This window comes from Sceloporus occidentalis, unplaced genomic scaffold, assembly GCF_023333645.1.
Source record: "Sceloporus occidentalis isolate IW3139 unplaced genomic scaffold, rSceOcc1.0.p SCAF_7, whole genome shotgun sequence".
Lineage (NCBI taxonomy): Eukaryota > Metazoa > Chordata > Lepidosauria > Squamata > Phrynosomatidae > Sceloporus > Sceloporus occidentalis.
The window spans coordinates 64309360-64331053 of record NW_028316987.1 but is presented as its reverse complement, the minus strand read 5'-3'; the positions used below and the strand labels follow the sequence as shown (position 1 = coordinate 64331053).

The 21694-nt window shown below is 38.8% G+C and overlaps 1 protein-coding gene across 3 annotated transcripts in view; it reads right to left on the bottom strand.

Annotated features, from left to right (window-relative positions):
• Window positions 1-21694, bottom strand: part of LOC149309854 (thrombospondin type-1 domain-containing protein 7A-like) — a 358854-nt gene that overhangs the window by 54171 nt on the left and 282989 nt on the right. For all 3 annotated transcript variants that reach the window (XM_089533152.1, XM_089533150.1, XM_089533151.1), the window contains 2 exons: window positions 17438-17632; window positions 11540-11803 (listed from right to left, as the gene is read on the bottom strand). In XM_089533152.1, coding sequence (XP_089389278.1) covers window positions 11540-11803; window positions 17438-17632 — 459 coding nt within the window. The remainder of the gene's footprint in view (window positions 1-11539; window positions 11804-17437; window positions 17633-21694) is intronic.

The window sequence follows — 21694 nt, the reverse complement described above, 5'->3', positions numbered from 1 at the left end:
CTGATAAAAAGAAAACCGAGGTTGCCAACTACCATAAGAACCACTGGCATATAGATGGTGAATGACATCTACTTTGCTCAGAGCAAAGTAGGATAATGCATACAATATCCTTGGGACATGTCACTGATAAATAAAATGGCAGACCAGAACTACATCAAATAGAGTCAGAGCTCATCCAGAAAGATATAAATTTAAACTGATTTCTGTTCCTTCTGTACCACCATGATCAACATTAGGAAAGGGACATTAACCAGTGTTATCTATGAGTTCATCAACTCTATCAGTCTACAATAGTCTACTTCAGAAATGAAATATCTGATGGTAGAAAATATTTCTAGAACAGACCATGTGTGTTAATTCTAGGATACAAAAGAAATAGATTCCAGCAAAAAGAAGTTCATCTGGAAAACATGACCATCTTCAATGCAGTGAAATTGTTTTAAAACTCCCATCTATGGGCTGCTGGAAAAGCACCTGGTTGGGGCTGAGCTTGCTGTCTTCATAACTGAATTCAATTTCTCCATATTTTCTGAATAAGCAAAGGCATTTCTTTTTTTACAGGTATCATCCTGCCTTTTCAGAGGCAGCTTGATGGAGTGGTTTGATCATTGGACTATGACTCTGGAGACTAGGGTTGCCATAAGTCGGAGACGACTTGAAGGCACATAACAATAACAACTCTGCCCTTCCACTCCTAATGGAAGCTTTCAAGGTTCAGAATACCATATGATGTGACTCACGATAAAACTGGACATCTGCAAAACTGGTTAAAGCTTAATTACAAAAAAAAAAAAAAATCCACTGCAGTCTAACCCTATCACCTAGTGGTCTCAACACTTGACTGGGACATTCATCATCTCTCACACGTTTGGCCCATGCAGCCCTATAAGTAATAAGAAACAGGCAGACAGAAATGGACACTTACAGAGAAAATGGAAAGAGAAGGATGGAAAAGGAAGTGTATTCAAGGAGAAAATGAAATAAATACATAAGGAGATCTATGAGCTTGGGATGAGGAATGGAGAACATAAGCACACAGTGTAATTCTATCCTGGAGAATATCATGAAACAGATTTTTAAAAAAGGTGTAGATAAAATGTACAAAAAGGGAGGCATAAAACAAAAAGCACACAAAAACTGAAAAAGCTGTTTACAATCACCATGGACAGGTACTGAAAGAAGAACCTATGCTTTATATAACCTCCCACTCCAAAGTCAGCCATTTATGTAAGTCCCTAACTTTACTTGTCCTAGAAAATATCAGTCATGCTAATTATTTTCTTTAAAAAGTGGGTCAAGGGAAAAAATAAATTTGTAGTTGATGTCATGGAGGGTGGTGAATTCCTTAATTTTCTTTGTACTCTGAAGAAGCTAACAAAGTATTGAACCTGTTTTAGGACCACAATTCAGCAACTTGAATAGTTTCTTTAAATTTTGGACTAAATTTCAAAGGAGTTTATCACACGGGAGGAATTTCTCTTAATTTTAAATGAAAAGAAAGTGGGGCCAGAATGCATTCATGTGAATTCGCTAGTTCAGCGAATTTACGTGAATTTGAATTGCATTCGAACTGACTTCCCATTGCCCAAAAATAGCTTGCCATTGCCTGAAATTGCATGTGGTAGTCTGTCACGCAATAATGTGAAACCCCATGATTGCGTTCGGACTGACTTCCCATTGTCCGAAATTGCATGTGGTAGTCCTTGATGCAATAACATTAAACCCCATGATTGCGTTCGGATTGCCATTGGATTATACTTCCAATTTCCCTTGTCTGATAAACTCCAACATGTTTTCACCACTTACTGGCATGGAAGCCACCAACTGTCACTATAGATATGGAAGCAATAGCCATGATACAGCAGCCATACATATGATTGTCCTATATGCATATAAAATTGTGTGTTTGTGTGTGCTATTTAAATGAGAAGAAGTACAGGTTCTCAACCCAGACTGAGAGAAAAATGCTTAAAACAGTCTTCCACAACCCAGTATCCTCCATTTGTACAAAAACTCTCATCATCTCTACACAGTATGGCCATGCTGGTGTGTGTGTGTGTGTGTGTGTGTGTGTGTGTGTGTGTGTGTGACAACTGTTATCATCCAATACATATGGAGGTCACCAGATTGGCTAAGACTGGCTCTGAAAACAATGGAGTATAATGAGTAATTAAAAAGAGAATAGAATACTGTTGTTGCTGCTGTTGCCAGAAATATTGCTTCTCACACCTGCATTATTAATGACCTCTGCACATCGGTAAAGAGAGAAGCTGGACAAGCCTGGTTAGAGGCAGATATTCACAGCCTTCAGAATGCTTCCACCTGTAGAATTACTACAGTTTGACACTGTCATGGCCCCATCCTATGGAATCCTAGGATCCATAGTTTGTTGTGCCACTGGAGCTCTCTGACAGAGAAACCTAAATAGCTTACAAAACTACAAATCCCAAAATTTCATAGCATTGAGCCATGGCAGTTAATACAGTGCCAAACTGAATTAATTCTGCAGTGTAGATGGAGCCCTAGAAGCTTGTCTATAAAAGAGTTAGGGCAGTCAGAGACAGAGTGAAGACCTGTTAGGAAGGCAGGAATTGAAAAAAAAACTTAATAGAGGTTTGGGAGCTGGGAATGTAGAAAGGGTTTAAGGGAGTTTAAGTTTAACTTAACTGTTACATAATAAATTGTTATTGGTTGCATTTTCTACAATTATTTGTGGCTGTTTTCAATTAACTGGTAACACCTTACTACACTGAACCAACTAATTAACACAGGCACTTGTTCACAATAGCGATCACCTTTAGCCTGAGTACCAGATCCTTGGAGAGTAAAAGGGTACGGTGAGTGACAGGAGCCTCAGGGTTAGAACTACAGGGCTATCCATCACAACTTTTTATTTTTTATGTGAATAGGAGAGGAGGATAAAATGCAGGCAGCTGCCCAGTCTTGCCTCTGTATGAAAGTATCAGACTGGGTAGGAGCAGAACACCACTGAACAGAATTTATGGTGCACACGTGTGCAGTCGGCCCTCCCTTTCCATGGATTCTTTATCCATGGTTTCAAGCATTTACGGCTTGAAAATATTTTAAAAATATACATACATTCTAAAAAGCAAACCTTGATTTTGCCATTTTATATAAGGAACACCATTTAACTATGCCATTGTATTTAATAGGACTTGAGCATCCATGGATTTTGGCCTTCATGGGAGTCCTGGAACCAAATCCCAGCAGATACTAAAGATCCACTATACGTTCTGAAAAAAGAAAGTCTCAAATAAATTTATCTCCTTTACAAGTCTTGATCTACACCCTCAGGGTTATTGAACAAACAAAAGGAGGGGAAAAGCCATGTGCACCACCTTCAGTTCACTGGAGGAAAGCTGAGATATAAAGGTATCAAATAACAAATGTATAAAGTATATGAACAAATGTTGCCAAGAAACCCCTACAAAAGGGTCGCCTTAAAGTCCCCATAAGTCAGAAATGACTCGAAAATACACAGTAACTGTGAGGATAAAGCATTTTACACATTGGTTAGTTAACTATCAGTTAGTAGTAATTCTCTCAACTGGATTAGGTAGAAACCAGAGGAAGGCAGGTTGATTGCCCAATTAAGACTTTTGTATTACTCATTCCAGATATAGGTGGATAATAATAATCCAAACATATTAAATAAGCAACTCTCAAATAATAAAAGAAAGAAATTGGCAGATTAGGTGTTGGTTTTTACTCAGCAGTACAAAAAATGTCTATTGTGATTCATATATAATCTGACATTTATAAAGTTGGGACAATTTCTTAGAAGATGTAGCTGTCTCAAAGAGACAAAGATGGGTACAATCAACATGCACCTTTTTAGGAATATAAAGTTGAAATTATGGAAACTGTATAGGATCCTATATTTGTTACTATGAGAGTACAGTTTCTATACAACTGCTCTTCCAGTGTGTAGTGAAGGACACAACTTTTTGCATTTCCCTTGACTTTCAAAGGTATTTACAATCTATCTGACAGTGTTTGTATTCATGGCTATGTCACAAGAGCCCATCGAATGATGAATTGAACTGCAGCATGTCTTTTATCATGTTTTCAAGATTAGCCTCCGAGGCTTTAGTGGCACAGAGCCATTGATCTTCTACATCAGCAGTTTGGTCTCTTCTTTACTGAAGGGAGGCTTCCCTAGTTTTTCATGCTAATAGACACCTCACGGGTCATGACTCATTGCAAGACTAGGAAGAGTGACACTAGTTAAAATGGCAACATTGTCTTCCTTGTATCTCAACACGTTCAGATAATAGATCAGCAAGATCCAGATGAGTAAAAACAGCCTCTCTCAAATAAACCATGATTGAATGTGCTTAGTATCATTGAATATCAAGCACACCATCAAGACAATTGATTCTAACACCAGGGTCCTAAGCACATTTTTCTGGAAGACAGTTCTGTTATTTCAAAGGAAAAATGAAAAGAGCAGCACAATCCTACTTCAAAAACACACCTAGGGTTTTTTTTTTGGGGGGGGGGGGTAGGATAAGGTACAATTCTCTTTAGCAAAATTTCAGCAGAAACAGCCTTCTGCTGGCAGAGCTCTGTTTTGCTGGCTGCTCTCAGAAACCACTGACACAGGAATCTGCTGGCAGATCTGCTTTACTGGATAAGATCTGCTGGCAGAAGATCCAGAAAAAGTACACAAAGTAGAATCCAAGTTACACCAGATCCAAACCTCTGCAAGCATAAAGACAGTCACCATGCTGATAAAAAGTTAGGCTAAAGTGATGGTTCTAAATGCTTGGTAATTTGCAAGAGGACATTAGGATGGGATTAGATTTAATACAGCATTCACGGGCCTAGGCTGCATTTACATGTCAGAAATAATCCGGTTTGAAGTCACTTTAACTTCCATAGCTCTATGCTATGGAATTCTGGAAAGTGTAGTTTGTTGTGCCAGCTGATTTCCACTCTGGTGCCACAACAAACTACATTTCCCAGAACTCCATAGCATTGAGCCATGGCAGTTAAAGTGGTATCAAACAGGATTATTTCTGCCATCTGTTTTTAAGTGTGACAAATGCAAATTTTACTTACTTTGGCCCTGTACAAACGGGCCATTAAGCACGTACTGAGTATGTGCTAGGGTTGCCCGGAAGCATCCTTTTCAGACGCTCCCTAACCCTAGGACATACTCAGTACATCAAAATGGCAGCGCCCTGTCTACATGGGCTCTGCCATTTTGACATAACGGCTGCATCGCGTCCAAATGGCACGGCATGGCAGTTATGTCATGGTGCCGCTGCAGGGTGCCTGTGGCGCCCTTTCAGCGGCGGCGAAAGGAGCTCCAAAACAGAGCTCCTTTCATGCTGCGTATCGCTGGCACGGCCTTTACACAGCCGCGCCAGCAATACTAAAGAGAAAGGGGCCGAGTGGCCCCTTTTTCTGTCTCCCCGCCGCTGTCGGGGTGTCCTTGTGCATGAAGCCCCAAGGACACCCCTTTCCAGGCCACCATATTTTAGAAAGTTATTTTCTTTCTCATTATTGTAAATAAAGGCTGCAACTACACTGCAGAAATAAGGCAGTTTAATACCACTTTAATAGCCATGACTCAATGCAATGGATTTCTGGGAATTGTAGTTTGGTGGGGGCACCAGAGCTCGCTGACAGGAAAGGCTAAATAGCTCACAAAACTACAAATCCCAGAATTTCATAGCACTGAGTCATGGCCGTTAAAGTGGTATCAAAGTGTTTTTTTTCTGCAGTGTAGTTGCATCCTTTGTTTACAATAATGAGAAAGAAAATAGCTTTCTAAAATATGGTGGTTGGATTTGGGACTGTAATGATAACTAATTACTTTTAAATGATAACTTGCAATGTATAGAAGGGTAATTTAATCCAAGATGTGATCCTTGACTCCTCACACATACTAAACATTTCTTTAATATCTAGTTCAATTAATTTCAAGAGTGATGATCACTGAATAGTTTTGTAGGCCATGGAAACATGATAATACTTAACAAAGTCCCAACAATAATGTTGAGAATCAGAGTAATATGAGCACTGGGTCAGGACCAGTCTATTTATTTATGATCCACCTTTCTATGTATAGCTGAAGTGGCAAACAAACAAAATAAATAATCAAATTATAGAATTTGTAGAAATAATATCACAAATTCCATAAGATGTGGTGGAAAGCAAAACAGATCTACAAAGCCATGTGTCTCAATTTTCCCCACTTTGCTTTCCTGTCACATCGCTTAGAGTATGTAAAAAGGCCTTTAAAAGTGATAAAAATGTATACAGTAAACCATAAAGTGATGCCTGACCACATGGACTCTTTTATAGCAACTGAGAGTTTATTATCAGGCATACAAGCAATTAAATAAGAAATTCAGCACTTCACATAGATACTCCCAACATCTGTTCTCAAAACATTCACCGATGCACAGATATTCCCCTCTAATCCCCTGTCTAAGCCTTGCAACCACACAGAGCTTTGTAGAGTCAGCACAAATCAATGTATCTCATTTAATTAATGCTAAAGGGGAAAATAATCTCACACTAATAAGGCAGCAGACAAACCATCCTGGACTGGTTGACTGTGCCTAAGGTCTTAAAAATAAACCAACATGAATTAAGAAGTGCATTATGACCTATATATAAAAAAATACCGAATCTTTGTTGTATCAGAATGCCGACTGGGGAAGAGTTACAGGAGAAGGCGGTTGTAATCCTCAATGGCCCTATTATATAGCACAGCCTTGAATCACAATGGTAAAAGGGATTCTGGCCTCCTTTGCTGCCAAAAAGTGGAGATGGCTGTGGGGCATTGTGAATAGGTTTTCACCTGCCATAGAATTGCAGCCTGCAATATGCATTCACAGAGAAAATAGCTAATACATCAATAAACCATTGGTATTCTAATTACCATGTATTATGTACAAAATGGAAAGGGAGAGAGAAATAAAGAAAATAAATGAGCAGCACCTTTGCAACTAACTAAATTTATTTTAGCATGAGCCTTCATATTTAAGAAGTGGGATGAATTGAACAAGTGGGTTGATCATTACCAAAGCTTATGATAAATCAGGTAGTCTCAAAAGGTGCTGATTGATGCTTTCGTGTTTCTCCCCCCAATTTCATTTTATGCTGAAATAAATTAACATGATTATCTCTTGGGAAATGACATGTTTTTTCTGTAGGAGATACTTTTAACCTTTTTGTGATGCTTTGCATTTGCATATTCAAAAGCATTTTTACTGGTGAATTTCAAGAGGTGCTTTTACAGGTTTATATATGTGTATATATAAGAGTACTGAGGCTGATCCTGTGGACAGCTAAAAAGAAATATGGGTCTTAGAGCAGACCAAGCAGGAAATCTCCCTGGAAGCCAAGATGACAAAACTGAGGCTGTTGTTGTCTGGACACATCATGAGAAGGCATGAATCATTAGAAAAGACAATAATGTTAGGAAAGGTGGAGGGAGGTAGAAAGGAAGGAAGACTACATGCTAGATGGATGGACTCTATTAAGGTGGTCACGGGTATGAAATTACAGCAACTAGTGCCTTTTGTCTGTGCACTGGAACTTAAAAATATAGGATTTCTTTTCTTTTTTTTAAAGCAAATTGAGAGAGATGATATATTTCAAGGGAAGGGCTAAAGTTTAACCTGTTCTCAAGAGTGTGGCATTTTCCTTAAAGCAGGGATGGGTGAATCTCCCCATCTGGCAGGTGTTTTAGACTACAAAACACATATTTCTGTATTGGAGGCAGTTGATGGAACAAAACAGCTGGATGGCCAACAAGCTCTCCATCCTTGCCCTAAAAAATCAGGGTCACAGTCAATTGGTGCTGCTCACTGATCCACCTTTGTCATAGGAGGAAACAGTAGCCTCTATTGCTTGGCAAGGCTTTTACTAGCATTGCACTGCTGTGCCAGGTACAACCTTGTTTGGACAGACACATCCTTCCTTCACTGAAAGCTGGTTAGTGAAGAAAACTGACAAGAAAATCAACTCATCTGAAATGCAAAAATCAAAGAGAGTTCCACAGAATGCCAAAAAAGATGTTTTGTCCTAGAGCAAATCAAGTCCAAATTCTCACTCGAAGGCAAGGGACCCATTCACACTATACAACTGTGGTGCTATCATTCCATTTTAACTGCCCCAATTCAATTTCACGGGATCTGAGGATTGGCAACTAAAGAAGAGGCATTAAGGAAGAGTGCTCTAATGCCTCACCACACTGCCAACTGCAAGCAACAACAACAACAACAACAATCTAACTTGCTACTTCGATTACTGTGTTGTACTATATGTGAGACTGCCTTTGAAAATGGTCCAGCAACTTCTCTTTGTTCGGAATAGGGCTACTAGACAGTTACCTCTGTATGCGCGCGCATGTGTGTGATATCAACACTTTTACTGCTGTTTCAATTGCTACTAAACTTCAAATCAATTTATATCTTGCTGTGAGCCATCCTGGAATGTTGCTTAAAAAAGGCTTATAAACTAGGTCTGACCCTGCCTAGCTTCCAAGATCAGACAGAATCTGGTGCTGTCTTTAGGTTTAGTTCAGGTACACACACAAAAGTATTTAGATTTAGTTCAGGTACACACACAAAAATATAATGTAAGAAGAAGCTTAAAGTTCTGTCGCTAGTGTAGGGTAACACAAAGTCTCAGGCCAACATGATAGCAAATAAGCAGCTTCCTCCAACTATGGATGGAAAAAAAGTTAATTGAACTAGGCAGTCTCAATGAAAGCAGCATTTTTACACCTACTGTGACATGTTGTTACAAAATGTGTACCTCATTTTCAGCAGTTACATATCTGTGAGGTTTGCATGGCATTCCAAGAAAAAAGTGCTCACAGAATATTGGCCGTTTTTTAAAATATGAAAGGCTAAAATATGCGTAACTTGTGGAAAACACACAGAGGCATGCTTCAGTCAATAGGGTAAATGCATACATTAGGTAAGTAGGTACATGTAAATGTGTACTTTAGGAAAAATGTTTTTAAAATGCTACATGAATTTCAGAACAAGAAGAAAATCTTACAACCAACTCTGAAATAAGGAGGTGGGTTTGGGAGCAATTTCACAAAATGAAAGCTTTTCACACCCTTATCCCAAACATGCTACTTTCCTGATATTTTTATTACTCTCATCCAGATGGTTAGGAATGATAGAAGCTGTAGTCTAAAACAACTGGGCACACCACTTCATTTACTGGCAAGCATGTCTACAGTAATGGCAATACAACAGAACTCATCTGTGTAACATAATACTAGTATCCGAAATATATTTGTTGTCACAGGAAATTATGCATTCTTGAGCTACATTTCAGATCATGACAGATCAGATTAGATCCAGGTCTTGACATTTATGTAAGACTGCATGTCAACCAGTCATTTGTGACTCAGAGTCAGGACTTCCCAATTTCAGAGCCTGAACAACAACAAAAGGTACAAAGTTAAATTTATCCTATATTGTGTTCTGTTCTTTTGCCATGCAATTTGAACTGCCTCTGACATAATAAGATTTCCCTTGTGATGCTGCAAGACAGTAATTCCATCAGCCCACTGCCCATGCTCTGGCTACTCTGTGATGTTGAATAGATGACTTTTCATTTCACAATACCTTCATAGCTGTTCACACAAAGGATAATACTTCAAAGCTATGGTAGTTCACACTCAACCAATCTTGTACTGTTAGACTCAAAGTCTCTCATTGTTTTATGGACTAAGAACTCTCAACTCACAGTTTTTCATACATTAGGGCACATATAAAACTTAACTTTTACTCAAATTTGTCAAGGTGTAATAACTATAATTAACAGATTAGTTTAGGAAATAAAACCAAAGCAAACCTCATAGAAATGTGTTCAAATTGTCTGGCAGTTCACAGATAATGACTTGCTATAACACCACTCACATTTGACTTGCAATGAACACTCGTAAGTGGTTCATAACAAGACTCAACACAGCTGAGGAGAGGAAAAAGGCAATCATAACTGAAACCCTAAAGCAGAAAGAAATAGATGGAGTATTCAAGGGCTCTGCTGCACCAAAACCCATAGTGGCAAGTCAAAGCAGCAACACAGCAAATTTTCAACTTTTTCTTCCCCTTTCATGATGCTTGTTCACAACTTTTATGGGGGGTGTGTGTTAGAATTCTTTCCCTCCAGGAAACACTGATAAACAAGATCTGAAAGACCTCCGCAAACATAAGCCTGAGTGAATAAAAACCTCATCACTTGGCACTGAAAGGACTACAAATATGGCACTAAACAATTCTTTCAAGGATGCATGTCCTGCTGCTAGGGGTCTGCCTGATTGTTTCTAATCTCTCCACTTTAAAAGGGAGAGCAAAACCTCTGGGATCTTAAGGTATAGGCAAGTAGGTACGAGTACATATGGGAGAAGACAGTTTTTCCGGTGATCTACTTCTGAGCCATTTCAGCTTTAAAAATTTAAACCAAGCACTTTAAATTGGAAATAGAAATGGACTGGGAACCATTATGACTGACAAAGTGCATAAGATCATCCTTCTCAATGCCAGTTGATAATCTTAACTGTCCCACTCCAGGGGAGCTTTAGTTTCAGAACCAGTTTTAAAGGTAGCCACACCTGTAATGAATGCACTGCATTACTAAAAAAAAAAAAAAAAAAAAAAAAGGGAGGCTTTCAGAGCATGCCAAATTGTGTCCAAGCATATCTCTTTCCAGGTAATGTTATAGCTGGCAAACCAGCTGAAGCTGACAAAAGGCAGTTAGAGTCATAGAGGTCACATGAAGGTCTAAGGACACTGATGGATCAATAAACTACTGCAAATCTGAACCTTTAGCGTGTGTGGCAAAACCTTTTCTTTTCTAGATAGCCCATATGAATGTATTTTGACTGAAAATCATCTGAAATGTGACCTGGACATCACCAAAATCTCATTCTCAGTTTAAATTTTCTAGCCAAATGGGATTTGGGCTAATTTTTGTCAATGACAGTAAAGTTGGGAGGAGGGGTCAGAATGTTGGAATATGATTAAAGGCATAATGCTGTTCCAAGCAACATTTGAGGTAAGATTTTTTTTATCTGAAAAAAAAAATGTAATCCCTGGAGATATGATCCAGACACTTAAAAGAAGAGCTACTGAAATTAATAGGACTATAATCAGTAACAACTAGCAAAAACAAGTTATTTCAATGAGCCTATTCTGAGTAAATCTGTGTGTGTGTGTGTGTGTGGAGTTTTAGTGTGTATAATACACAGAGAGAAAGATATAAATATATTTGAGTGTGTGCATGTGCAAATGAACTCTCACACAAACCTACCTGCAAAACAAGTTAAAAGATAAGGCATTATCCTAGCTAACTGGGAGAATTTTCTCAATCTGTACTGACTTTGAACACCTTGCCAATGTAATAACATGCTTTCAAAACATAAATGTCCCCTCTCCCCTTAAGCCACAAAAAATTCTCTTTGTTTTTCCCATGACATAAAAAAATTAACTGTCAGGAATAAAAAGAAAAAGGAGGAAATTGTTTTAAATACCATGACTATTGCATCGGGATGTTTCAACAAGTCTGCCGTTTTGATCATAACAAGCCATGGCTTGGTAGCGGTAGCCTTGCCCACACTCTTTGATGTCTCCTTGTACTTTCATTCCCAGTAGGACATCCACTTTGCCCTCAGGTAAAATGCAGTCTGACCAGTTTCCCACTGGCTGAGCATTATACTTGTCACATGGGCAGAATTGAGTCTCAATCAGAGGATACAGCTGTGGGTTTTTACATTTCTCCCTCTTCTTACTTTTTCCTGGAAGGGGGCAAGAAGAGTATCAGAGAGAGTTTTTGTCATATGTCATGAAAGCAAAAAGAGATATTATGTCATAAAAACTTTTAAACAGATCTATTTTAAACATATTAACACAGGCACCAAGCCTTCACACAGATACCTTAGGTGAGGCACTAAAATCTTTCCAGAAGTTCAGCTAAAATTACATTCTATACAAAACAAGAGAAACAGAAAGGCACAGGGGTTTGAGTGTTGGACTAAGACTTCAGGAGACCACAGTTCAAATCTCTGCTCAGCCATGGAAATCTAATGGGTGATCTTGGGCAAGACACACTCTCAGAGGAAAGAAATGAACAAATCTTGCCAAGAGAAGCCCATGACAGATTCGCCTTAGAGCTGCCATAAGTCAAAAATCAGTGGATTCTGTGATTTGTAGTTCAAAGAAGTAACATTTCTGAGCAACTGGAGCAAACAATCCTGCTAAAACCCATTCACCTCAAACAACCTCCCAATTATGCAGTGTGCTAATATAGCATTGAGCTATGTGCCAAGCTTGATGTGTGACACCAGTATAGATATCCCTGTTTTGACCTGGAGTCTCGAGTTGAGCATTACTGCTGTAGGTTTACAGACAATGCCAGGTAGAGGCAGTGGCTCAGTTGGATGAAACGCTGTTCTCTTGTTCTGGCCCCAGGGGTCATCACCTCCAAGGGATGCACAAGAGATTGCCTTCTAAACACTGGGCTTGGAGAGGTGTTAAAGTTGGGAAATGACACTGACCTCAAGGGCTTTATGGCTCTTCCGCTTTTTTAAACTTCATGTTTCTTGCTGAGAGCTATTTATGAGTTCAGAAACATAACAAATATATACTCAAATTTAAATGTATAAGAAGTAGAATCTGGGTTGGAGCTGGTGCAAGGAGTATTATTCAAGTATAAAAAAGGCCAGTACAACTCTAACAAGTACAGACTTTTTAAACTATATCTCCCAACCGCCACAATATTTTGGGGTACAACTTGGAACCTGACCCTGCAAAAAAAAATTTTGGACCACAACTCCAAAAATTCCTCAGGCAGCATGACTAGTTGCAATGCTGGCTGGGGAATTTGGGGGATCCAATAATTATGTTCCCCAAATGTTTGGCTAAAACCTCAAGCGTTACAATTGCATTATCCTTTCATCTACTCTTAGCTTCTTTGGGCCCGTACAGACAGGCCAAAATAAAGCTGCTTTGGGTCACTTTGGAGGTATGCTGTTTAAATGATACATGCATCTGAAGAGGCCAGAAGCTGCACCAAAGCTGCGCTCTGCCAGTTAAAAAGATTGTATGTACAGCGCTGTGTAAATTTACAGCGCTTTATAAATAAAGCTTAATAATAATAATAATAATCCACCCCTTAAGACTGGAGCGTGGCTTTGGCGTGGCTTCTGGCCTCTTAGGATATATGCAACATTTAAACAGCATACCTCCAAAGTGACCCGAAGCAGCTTTATTTTGGCCTGTCTGTACAGGTCCTTTGTCTCTCCTGAATTTTAACTGACAATATTGACTGGATCTGATTTGATTTGTTGCTGTTATTTTATTATTTGATGCAATGTGAACACCATTTTGATGCGGTAAGTTTCTCAGATAACCTTTTATTACATGGTGGCATAGAAATAAGATGACCAAATAATTATGATTATTTATCTTTACGCTTTTAGCTGCTATTAGTTCCACAGCAGAAGACAGAAATCTTTAAAATATTGGAATAAAGAAAAGAGCAATCCTAGCTTGTAGATCTAGCTGTTGCTGTAGGCCCCAAAATGCTTCCTTGGTGACTTGGGGCAATTCCTCCTGGTTTTTTTTGCCTCCTGGGCCATTTTAGGGTCATGAGATGCTTTTGTTAACAACAGCAACAGGAAGTGACATCCTGTCATATCCCGATATTTAAAAATGCCCAAACACACAATAAAAATGTCCCAAAGAGGATGTCTGGGCAAGTTTATTTTGCAGAGTACAGCCCCTCCTAGATCTCCTGAGAAGCTGACACGGCCTCTGAGCCTCCCACAGTTGCCCATTCCTGGTATGGGAAGGGTTGCCAGAGTGAAAACCGGAGTCTGTTCCTGTCCTTTGAAACTTAATGAAGAGAGAGTTCCAACAGGTATTGCTTGTTACACAACCAAGTAATAAGCAACACCTGTTGAAATTCCCTCTTCTACACAACCATTAATGGTACAGAAACAGGCTCCAGTTTTCATGCTATCTGTAGGTGATTAGGATTTAGTGTAAATGTCTTTTCCCTCACAGAGAGGAGCTCCACTGGTAGAGGAGCTCTACAAGTGTGAAGACAACTGATATGCCCACATGGATTTTCAAGTGTGTTGTTGCACTGTGAGTGTCATTCCCAATAGGCAGAAGCTGGTATAAGGCCCTAAAATGTGGCCTTAACAACAACTGGTGAAGCAGAGTGGGCTTGGATCCATAAGACCTAAAGCCTTGTCATTTCCCTTAGAAGTTGCAGAAGTGGGCTCTTCATCTACACTCTTGGTCAGTATAGCAATGCCCTTCCCACTGTAACCAATGGGATATTCATTCATTCATTCATTCATTCATTCAAACTTTCCCCTTTTATCAGCCATGTCATGCACATGCTATGTTTAAAGTCTCATACAAATCAATCAATGGGCCTATATATTAGCAACTAAGTATAAAACTATCATCATAGTCTGCTGATATCTATTTTGTTAGTACCAGTTTCATCATTTTAATAGCTTTAAGTAGTTTGGCAAAAAGCTCTACTTAAATGCATCATTATTAGCTCAATCCAAGTCTGAAATCACTATCTACCTTTTTGCTGTTCAATGGCAACATAAATGGATGTTGTAATGTTTTCCTTCGCTTAGAAATATACAATTTTTATGAGATGTTATGTATCTCAGAAAGATAGTGGGTCATTAAAATGTTTACCAGCATAAAACAGAGAGAGTCAACACAGCACGGGTAATTCTTTGTTTTGATTAAACTACAAACTCCCTCAATTGCTCATGAATAATTACTGTCCCCAAAGAAAAAGAGACCCAAATGAGGTAATGCTCAGCTTTTTAAAGACCAACATCTGTTTGGAGGAAAAATAATCAAGCTTCTGAGTTACACGGAACACCATTATCGGGGGGAAATAGTTCATTTTGAACATTTCTTTAAGTTTGTAATTTAGATGACATAGAACTTTCCTAGAACAATTTTATTTGAGCTTTCAGACCATCATCAAGATTATGAATGCATCTATAAATCTTTTGTCTACAGTATATACTTGACTATAAGTCAACCTCATGTATAAATCGAGGGCAAGTTTTCGGGTCAAAATTATGGATTTTGATATGACCCATGGATAAGTCGAGGATAAAATCTAGGAGCATGTAACAAAAGATCAAAAGAATGAAGCAAAGGAAAACAATGCCAAAGAACTTACAAAATTCAAGCAGCCATAGCAGTTTCTGCTTAAAATAAAGGCTGTATGGATGAGAGAATAGAGGGGAAATCAGTGATTCCAGGGTACATTACATTTTTGCCATTCACCAGGGGATGGTTCCTTTTTTCAATAAGAGTTAAAGGACAGTACTAACTTTGGATAAGTTACTTTGGACCGATGGATAAGTCAACTCAGGTTTTTAGGTCAATTTTTGGACTAAAATTTCTAGACCTATGACATGAGTATATGCAGTAATTATGACATTGTCACTACGTCTACAGCACTCCAATGAATTCGTTCAACAAAAAAAGGAAAGCTATCTGGCTCAAACTCCAGGTCAAGACATCCAGTTCTACATTTCTGCCAAAACTGTGCATACAGGTTTCTAAAATTTTAATGATTTATTTCAATTTGAAGCAGACAAGCTGTGCACAGGATTGTAGCTTAACCTATATAACCATGGTTCTGAGGTTTCTGCTAAGTATCCACAGAACCTCTTTGCTTTGAGGCTACAGAACAGTAGTTGTGAAGTTCCCTACAAATATAATGGTCTGATAAAAAAACAACACTCTCATGAAAAATGGCTTGCAACCCATTGTCACACATATTCAAGCCTTCTGTTATGAGGACCTAGCAGATTGCAAACATGACTTCTAACTATGATTTATATCTACTTGGCAGATGGAGCATAAATCCTTTTCTAGTGTTGGTTGTAACTGAAGCACTATTATAATAAATGATAAGGAAAGGCTTTTTTTAGGTCACTGAGGTATATTCTAAGGTATATTTGAGGCAAAATGATGAAGCAGCACTAATGCTTACTGCCACATTTTCCTCCATCAAGACTTAGGTAGGGTTGCCATAATTCTGTACTAAAAACCAAGACAAAATGTAGGACAAAATTTAGGCCACAACATAGGACAATTGTAGGATAAAATTTAGCCCAAAATGTAGGATATTTAAGAAAAATGGAGGACCTTAAATGTCCTATGTTTTGGGCTAAATTTTATCCTACAATTGTCCTATATTTTGGTCTAATTTTTGTCCTACATTTTGTCCCGGTTTTTAGTACAGAATTATGGCAACCCTACTAGAGGACTATCACATGGGAGGTTTACCTTCGTTAAAATGTTGGTAAAATACTCCTGAAGTGCAAAGATGTGATAGCCAGTCGCGCTTCTAAATCATCATTGAGGCATCCCCGCTTCTCGCCCATCCTCAAAGCGTTCGCGGAGCAGCCATTTCTTCATAGCAGAAGTTCCTGCTATTGAAAAAACTGCTGCTCCACGAATGCTTTGAGGACGGGAGAGGAGCGGGAACGCCTCAATAATGATTTAGAAGCATGACTGGATATCACACCTTCGTGCTTTATGGTAAGCCTCCCGTATGATAATCTCCCTACTAGAGATTCTCAGATATTTATACATATTTTGATGCTATCCTCTGATTGTCTGGGGTCACAGACAGTATTGATTTGGAAAATGTATATATCCAATTACTTTAGAGCCGAGTTGAGCAAGGGGAACATTTTGCTCTGGGGGTACATACTATTGGCCACACCTACTATAAAAATTAAGTTTCCTTCCTTTTAAAAAAATACTGGATGTGACCAGACGCTCACTTTTAATTTCAGGGTGGGAGAATTTAATTCTTTATAGCCTTGTGCTTTGTTTGAAAGGGAAACATCCATTTCTCAAGGCTTCTAGGAGGAACAATTCTCCTAGAATTGCTCAGCTGGAAAAAATCCACTAGAAATTGGAATATAAGAATCTAACTTTTCAGCCCTAATGGGCCATTTCAGTAAAATTCACAAATACGGGAAACACAAAACATCTCAGGAGAAAACTTTTCTGGACCATTTTCTTTCCTTGAGACATACTGCTCATGGCTATTACTCAATTTGTGGCAAGCGTTTTGACATTTTTGGGCCCAAACCTACATCTGCTTATTCATGATTAAGCCTCCATTGATCTCAGAGGGATGTGCTTCAGGGAGAGAGGTTTAGGATTTTAATGTAGCATTCTACCCATTCTGTGGGATGGGACCAGTCTGACTCAGAGTAGAGGCAGGGAAATCAGTGGGACTTAAGTAGTTTATAAACATCTGAATCCAACCTTATGAACAGAATTATCACTACTAGCATTAAATAGCAGCATATTTTTACAGAGCACAGATATTTTTCTTGACATGTTCAAACTCTTACCAATAAGAAAACGCTTTCTTGTCCTAACTGCTCCACAGTCCCCATTGCAAGAAGAGAACTTTGACCAGCTTGTGAACTGACAGTCATCTTGGCAAGGGATTTGGCAAAGCTGTGTTAAAGGTGGCAATGGGCCTGCGTATTTAAGGCATTCACCAATATCAGCTTGGCCACCATCTTGTTTTCGACAAGTAATAGCTGGAAGCAGAAAAGCAGAAGAAATTATAAATAGTTGATAGGTCTTTTGTTGCATCCGTTACCCATACTTGATTCAGCACACCAAGTAGTATGTTCATGAATAATATTGCTCCCTTTTGGAGCCCTGGTGTCATAGATTTGTTTTTAAATTTGAGAAAATACAAAATACTGTGTATCACTCACATAATTCTGGACAGCAATTCGTGCAAACAATACAATATAGAAATACAATGCAAACCATTATATAAAGGACGGAATAATGGCATCTATTATTACATTCCATCTTACTGTATAATTTAACTTCCCTGTATTACTAAACCCATAAATAATGGTTTCTTGAGATTTGAACTGATCTGCCCTATTTCTAAATATACTATAATTATGTTCATGCACACTTTTAAAAATCTGAAAAGAAGCAAAAACTATTCTTGAGAAGTACATTTCCTCCACAGGAAAGTAGGAAAGTAGACTACTGGATACTGGGATTTCATTGCAGACTGAAAGCACCTTACAGTTTCACACAGGTGAAAAGGTTATCTCTCCAACAATAAGAGCATAAAAGAACGTACAATGAACAGAACCAAACAATGTATTTTAAAATAGAAATACTGTACATAGCTGTAGAGTTACAAGTCAGTCTTTTCCTTGAATGTGTCTACAGTGGTCCTTTGGTATCTGCTGGGGTTTGGTTCAAGGATTGCCCCTTCCATCCCCATGGATACCAAAATCTGTGGATGCTAAAGCCCCATTAAATAAAACGGCATAGTAATATGGTGTCAATTGTATAAAAAGGCAACATAAAGGTTTGCTTTTTGGAATATATATATATATATATATATATATAGATAGATAGATAGATCAAGCTGCAGGTGCTTGAATCTGTGGATAAAACAATTCCATGAATATGATTGTATTTTTTCCTGAGATTTATAGTTTGTTTAATATCAAAAGATAATTTCCCATGATTTATGGCACCCCTAAGAGGCTGCACCTGGGTCTTCCCTAGCAGGGCCAACCCTACCATAAGACCGAATGAGGCAGCAACATCAGAGAACAGATTTGAGCTAAGGGCAGTGAATTGTTCATTATTTAATTAATTTAAATTGTTATTTTACTACCAAATAGGAAAAGAGGAGTTTGATAAACTTTCTGCCACAGGTGACATTGTAGCTTGGCTGGCTTTGGGAACTATGAATCTTGAAGTTGGAGGGGAATGCCATTTGCTGCTTTTGCCTCAAGCAGCAAAATGTAATGAATCCCAATCTAGGAGAGAAAAAGAGGTATAAATAAAGATGATGAGAAGAGGGGGGGGGGGGGGAGGAGGAAGCAGTGCCTGGAAGAGAAGAGGCACTTCACTGACATTTTCTGAGTGTTTGTGTGTGCCAGAGAGAGACAAAAAGAGAAATCTGTGACTGCTGTTTACATATGTGTGTAAACATGTTGACTGTGTGCATGTTTATGAGAGGAGTGACCATTGTGTGCATGTATGAATAAATGTGCTATATACTGCATACATTTGAATCAATGGAAAGAGGGATGAAAGGATATGCGTCTATATGAAATTTCTTGAATGTGTGGGAGAGTGAGATAGAGAAAAGAGGAAGAAAGGAAAAAAGTAGGGGCGAAGATAATCCTTACAGGGCTTTGGTGCCACCCACAACTGTCATGCCGCACCTGACAAATTTGTTCCAAGCAAATGCAGTCCTTCTGGGTTGTTCAATTCCTCCTCCAAGTAAACTGTCTCAGAAAAGAATTTTGAATTTAACCCTAAAGTACACTGTGCTTTTGTCAAGTAGCTATGTAGCCTCATGCACTGAATTAAACAGGAGTTGCCATGAAAATATGCACAGGATTGTGGACAGGGAGGGAGGAAAGAAGGAGTTTTCTTCTCTATATTGAATGACAAAGCAATGAAACAATTGTAGATGGAGATTTTGTTTTCTCCCTATCATCTCACAACCAAATATCTCCCCAGCTAATATTATGGTTCTGATTCCTTAAAAATATGTAATTCATTGGTAACCTAGGAATTCAAAGTCAGATCCTACACTTGTCCCTTACAGTTGCCACAGCAGCAAATACTATTTCATTCTCATCACCAAATCCAATTAATTGGCTAGAAGTGTGTATTATACTTCATAAATCTCAAGTATGACATGTGCATTTCTAAATGGTAAAAGGACAGCTATAAAATGGTCTGATATAGCAGCATAACCAAAAGAACAATTCAATAAATGTGAAACCACAAATGTGAAAGGCTTTTTAGTGGCACACAGAGGACCTTTTATGAACAAATATGAATGGAGAGTCACATATGGTCTTTGCTCTTTCCACATTTATAACTGATATACATGGTTTTGCCTCCAAGGCACAAATCTATAATAGTGTGTTATAAAGAGGGCCTTAGGAATAACAAAGACTACAACAATATGATATTTATTCAGAAACATTTCAGCTGTCTAGTAAGTAATTATTATTACTAAATGGGAAAACACTTGGAATGGTTCCTGCAGAACAAGGGTGGGGAAAGTATTGTCTATCAGGTATTATTTGACTGCCGTTTCCATCAGCCATTGCCACAATATCTAATGGTGAAGAACAGCAGACAGTGGAAGATGCAGACAAGCAATACTGGGACAGCCACATGTTCATCAGATACAAGAAGTAAAAACCAGATTTATAAACATTTTAAAATGACCAAAGCAGCTTACAAAATATATAACATAAATGAAACCAAGCAGAAAAATTATATTGTCTATTAATCTTTCAAACAATAACAACCAATAATTATAAGAGAATTTATCTAGAACGGCCAAGATCCTAGTTGCTTTCAGTGCAACAGAACATTCCACTTATGTTGTTATAAGTATACACCTCCCACCAGAGCTACTTCTTTCATGCCTTGCTCTGAATGGCCTTACATGCCTGTCTACGCATGCAGTGAGACAGTGAAACCATTTGCCCGCCCAACTGCATGGCAGGGGACATCACGGTGTTCCTCTGGCACAGCGTTTAAACATGCTGGCCAAAGGAACGCCAAAAAGCCACCATCACAGTGACAAGAGCACCTTTTTGCTGGCACTAAAAGGAGCGGCATTTTGCCATTCTTTTTAGTGCTGACAAGCTGCTGGATTGGGGCCATGGCATGTAGTTGCCGCGGCCCCAATCTGTCAAGGAAAGGGGCAGCGGTAGGCTGCTTCAAAGGGGCAGTCTGTTCAGCCCCACAGTCTCTATCTTGAAAGCCAGTTTGAAAGAAAACATTTGTATATGACAATAAAAAACAAAAGAGAAGGAAAAGCTGCACAAATATCTGCTGGAAGGTGCACCTGTTCCTCTTCTTCCCCCACCTACCTGGGCCTTTAGCTGTCTCTGGGGAAGTCCCATGCCCAAAAATCCCATCCCCAGAAGTCCCACCCCCAGAAGGTGGAAGTCCCACCCCAGAAGTCCCTCTAGATGTCCCACCCCTCCCTGGCACCAGGTGTTATGCCTTTGAGTTATGGCACTCGATCCCTAAAAGGTTTGCCATCACTGATGTAGTCTACTACCATCTACTCTGATTTGCCGCAACTCCCCAGGAAATGAAGTAAAAGTCTTCCCCATCATTTTATTATCTGATCTTAACTGGAGACAACATAGACTGCTCCTGAGACCATCTGAATGCAAAGGATATGTTTCACCACTGAACTGTGGTCCTTTGCAATAGGTGTACCATAAACTGGCATTCATTTCATGATAAAGTATTTTGTTTTGTTATGTTTTAAGATGAGGCAGAGAGCTTTATGGAAATAGGGGCACTCTACACCAGCTGGTCTGATATGTTGTGTGTTTTTATTTGTTTTAAATTAATGTTTTAATTGGATTATTTATGTAATGTTTTTTTAAAAGTTTTATATTATGTATTGTTTTAGAGAGCCAGTATGTTATCATGGTTTGAGTGTTGGGACTAGGACTTTGAGACACCAAGTTTCAAATCTCCTATCAGGCATGAAAACCTGAGGAGACCTTGGGCAAGTCACACTCTCTCAGCCTCAGATGAAGGCAAAGGAAAGCCCCCTCTGAAGA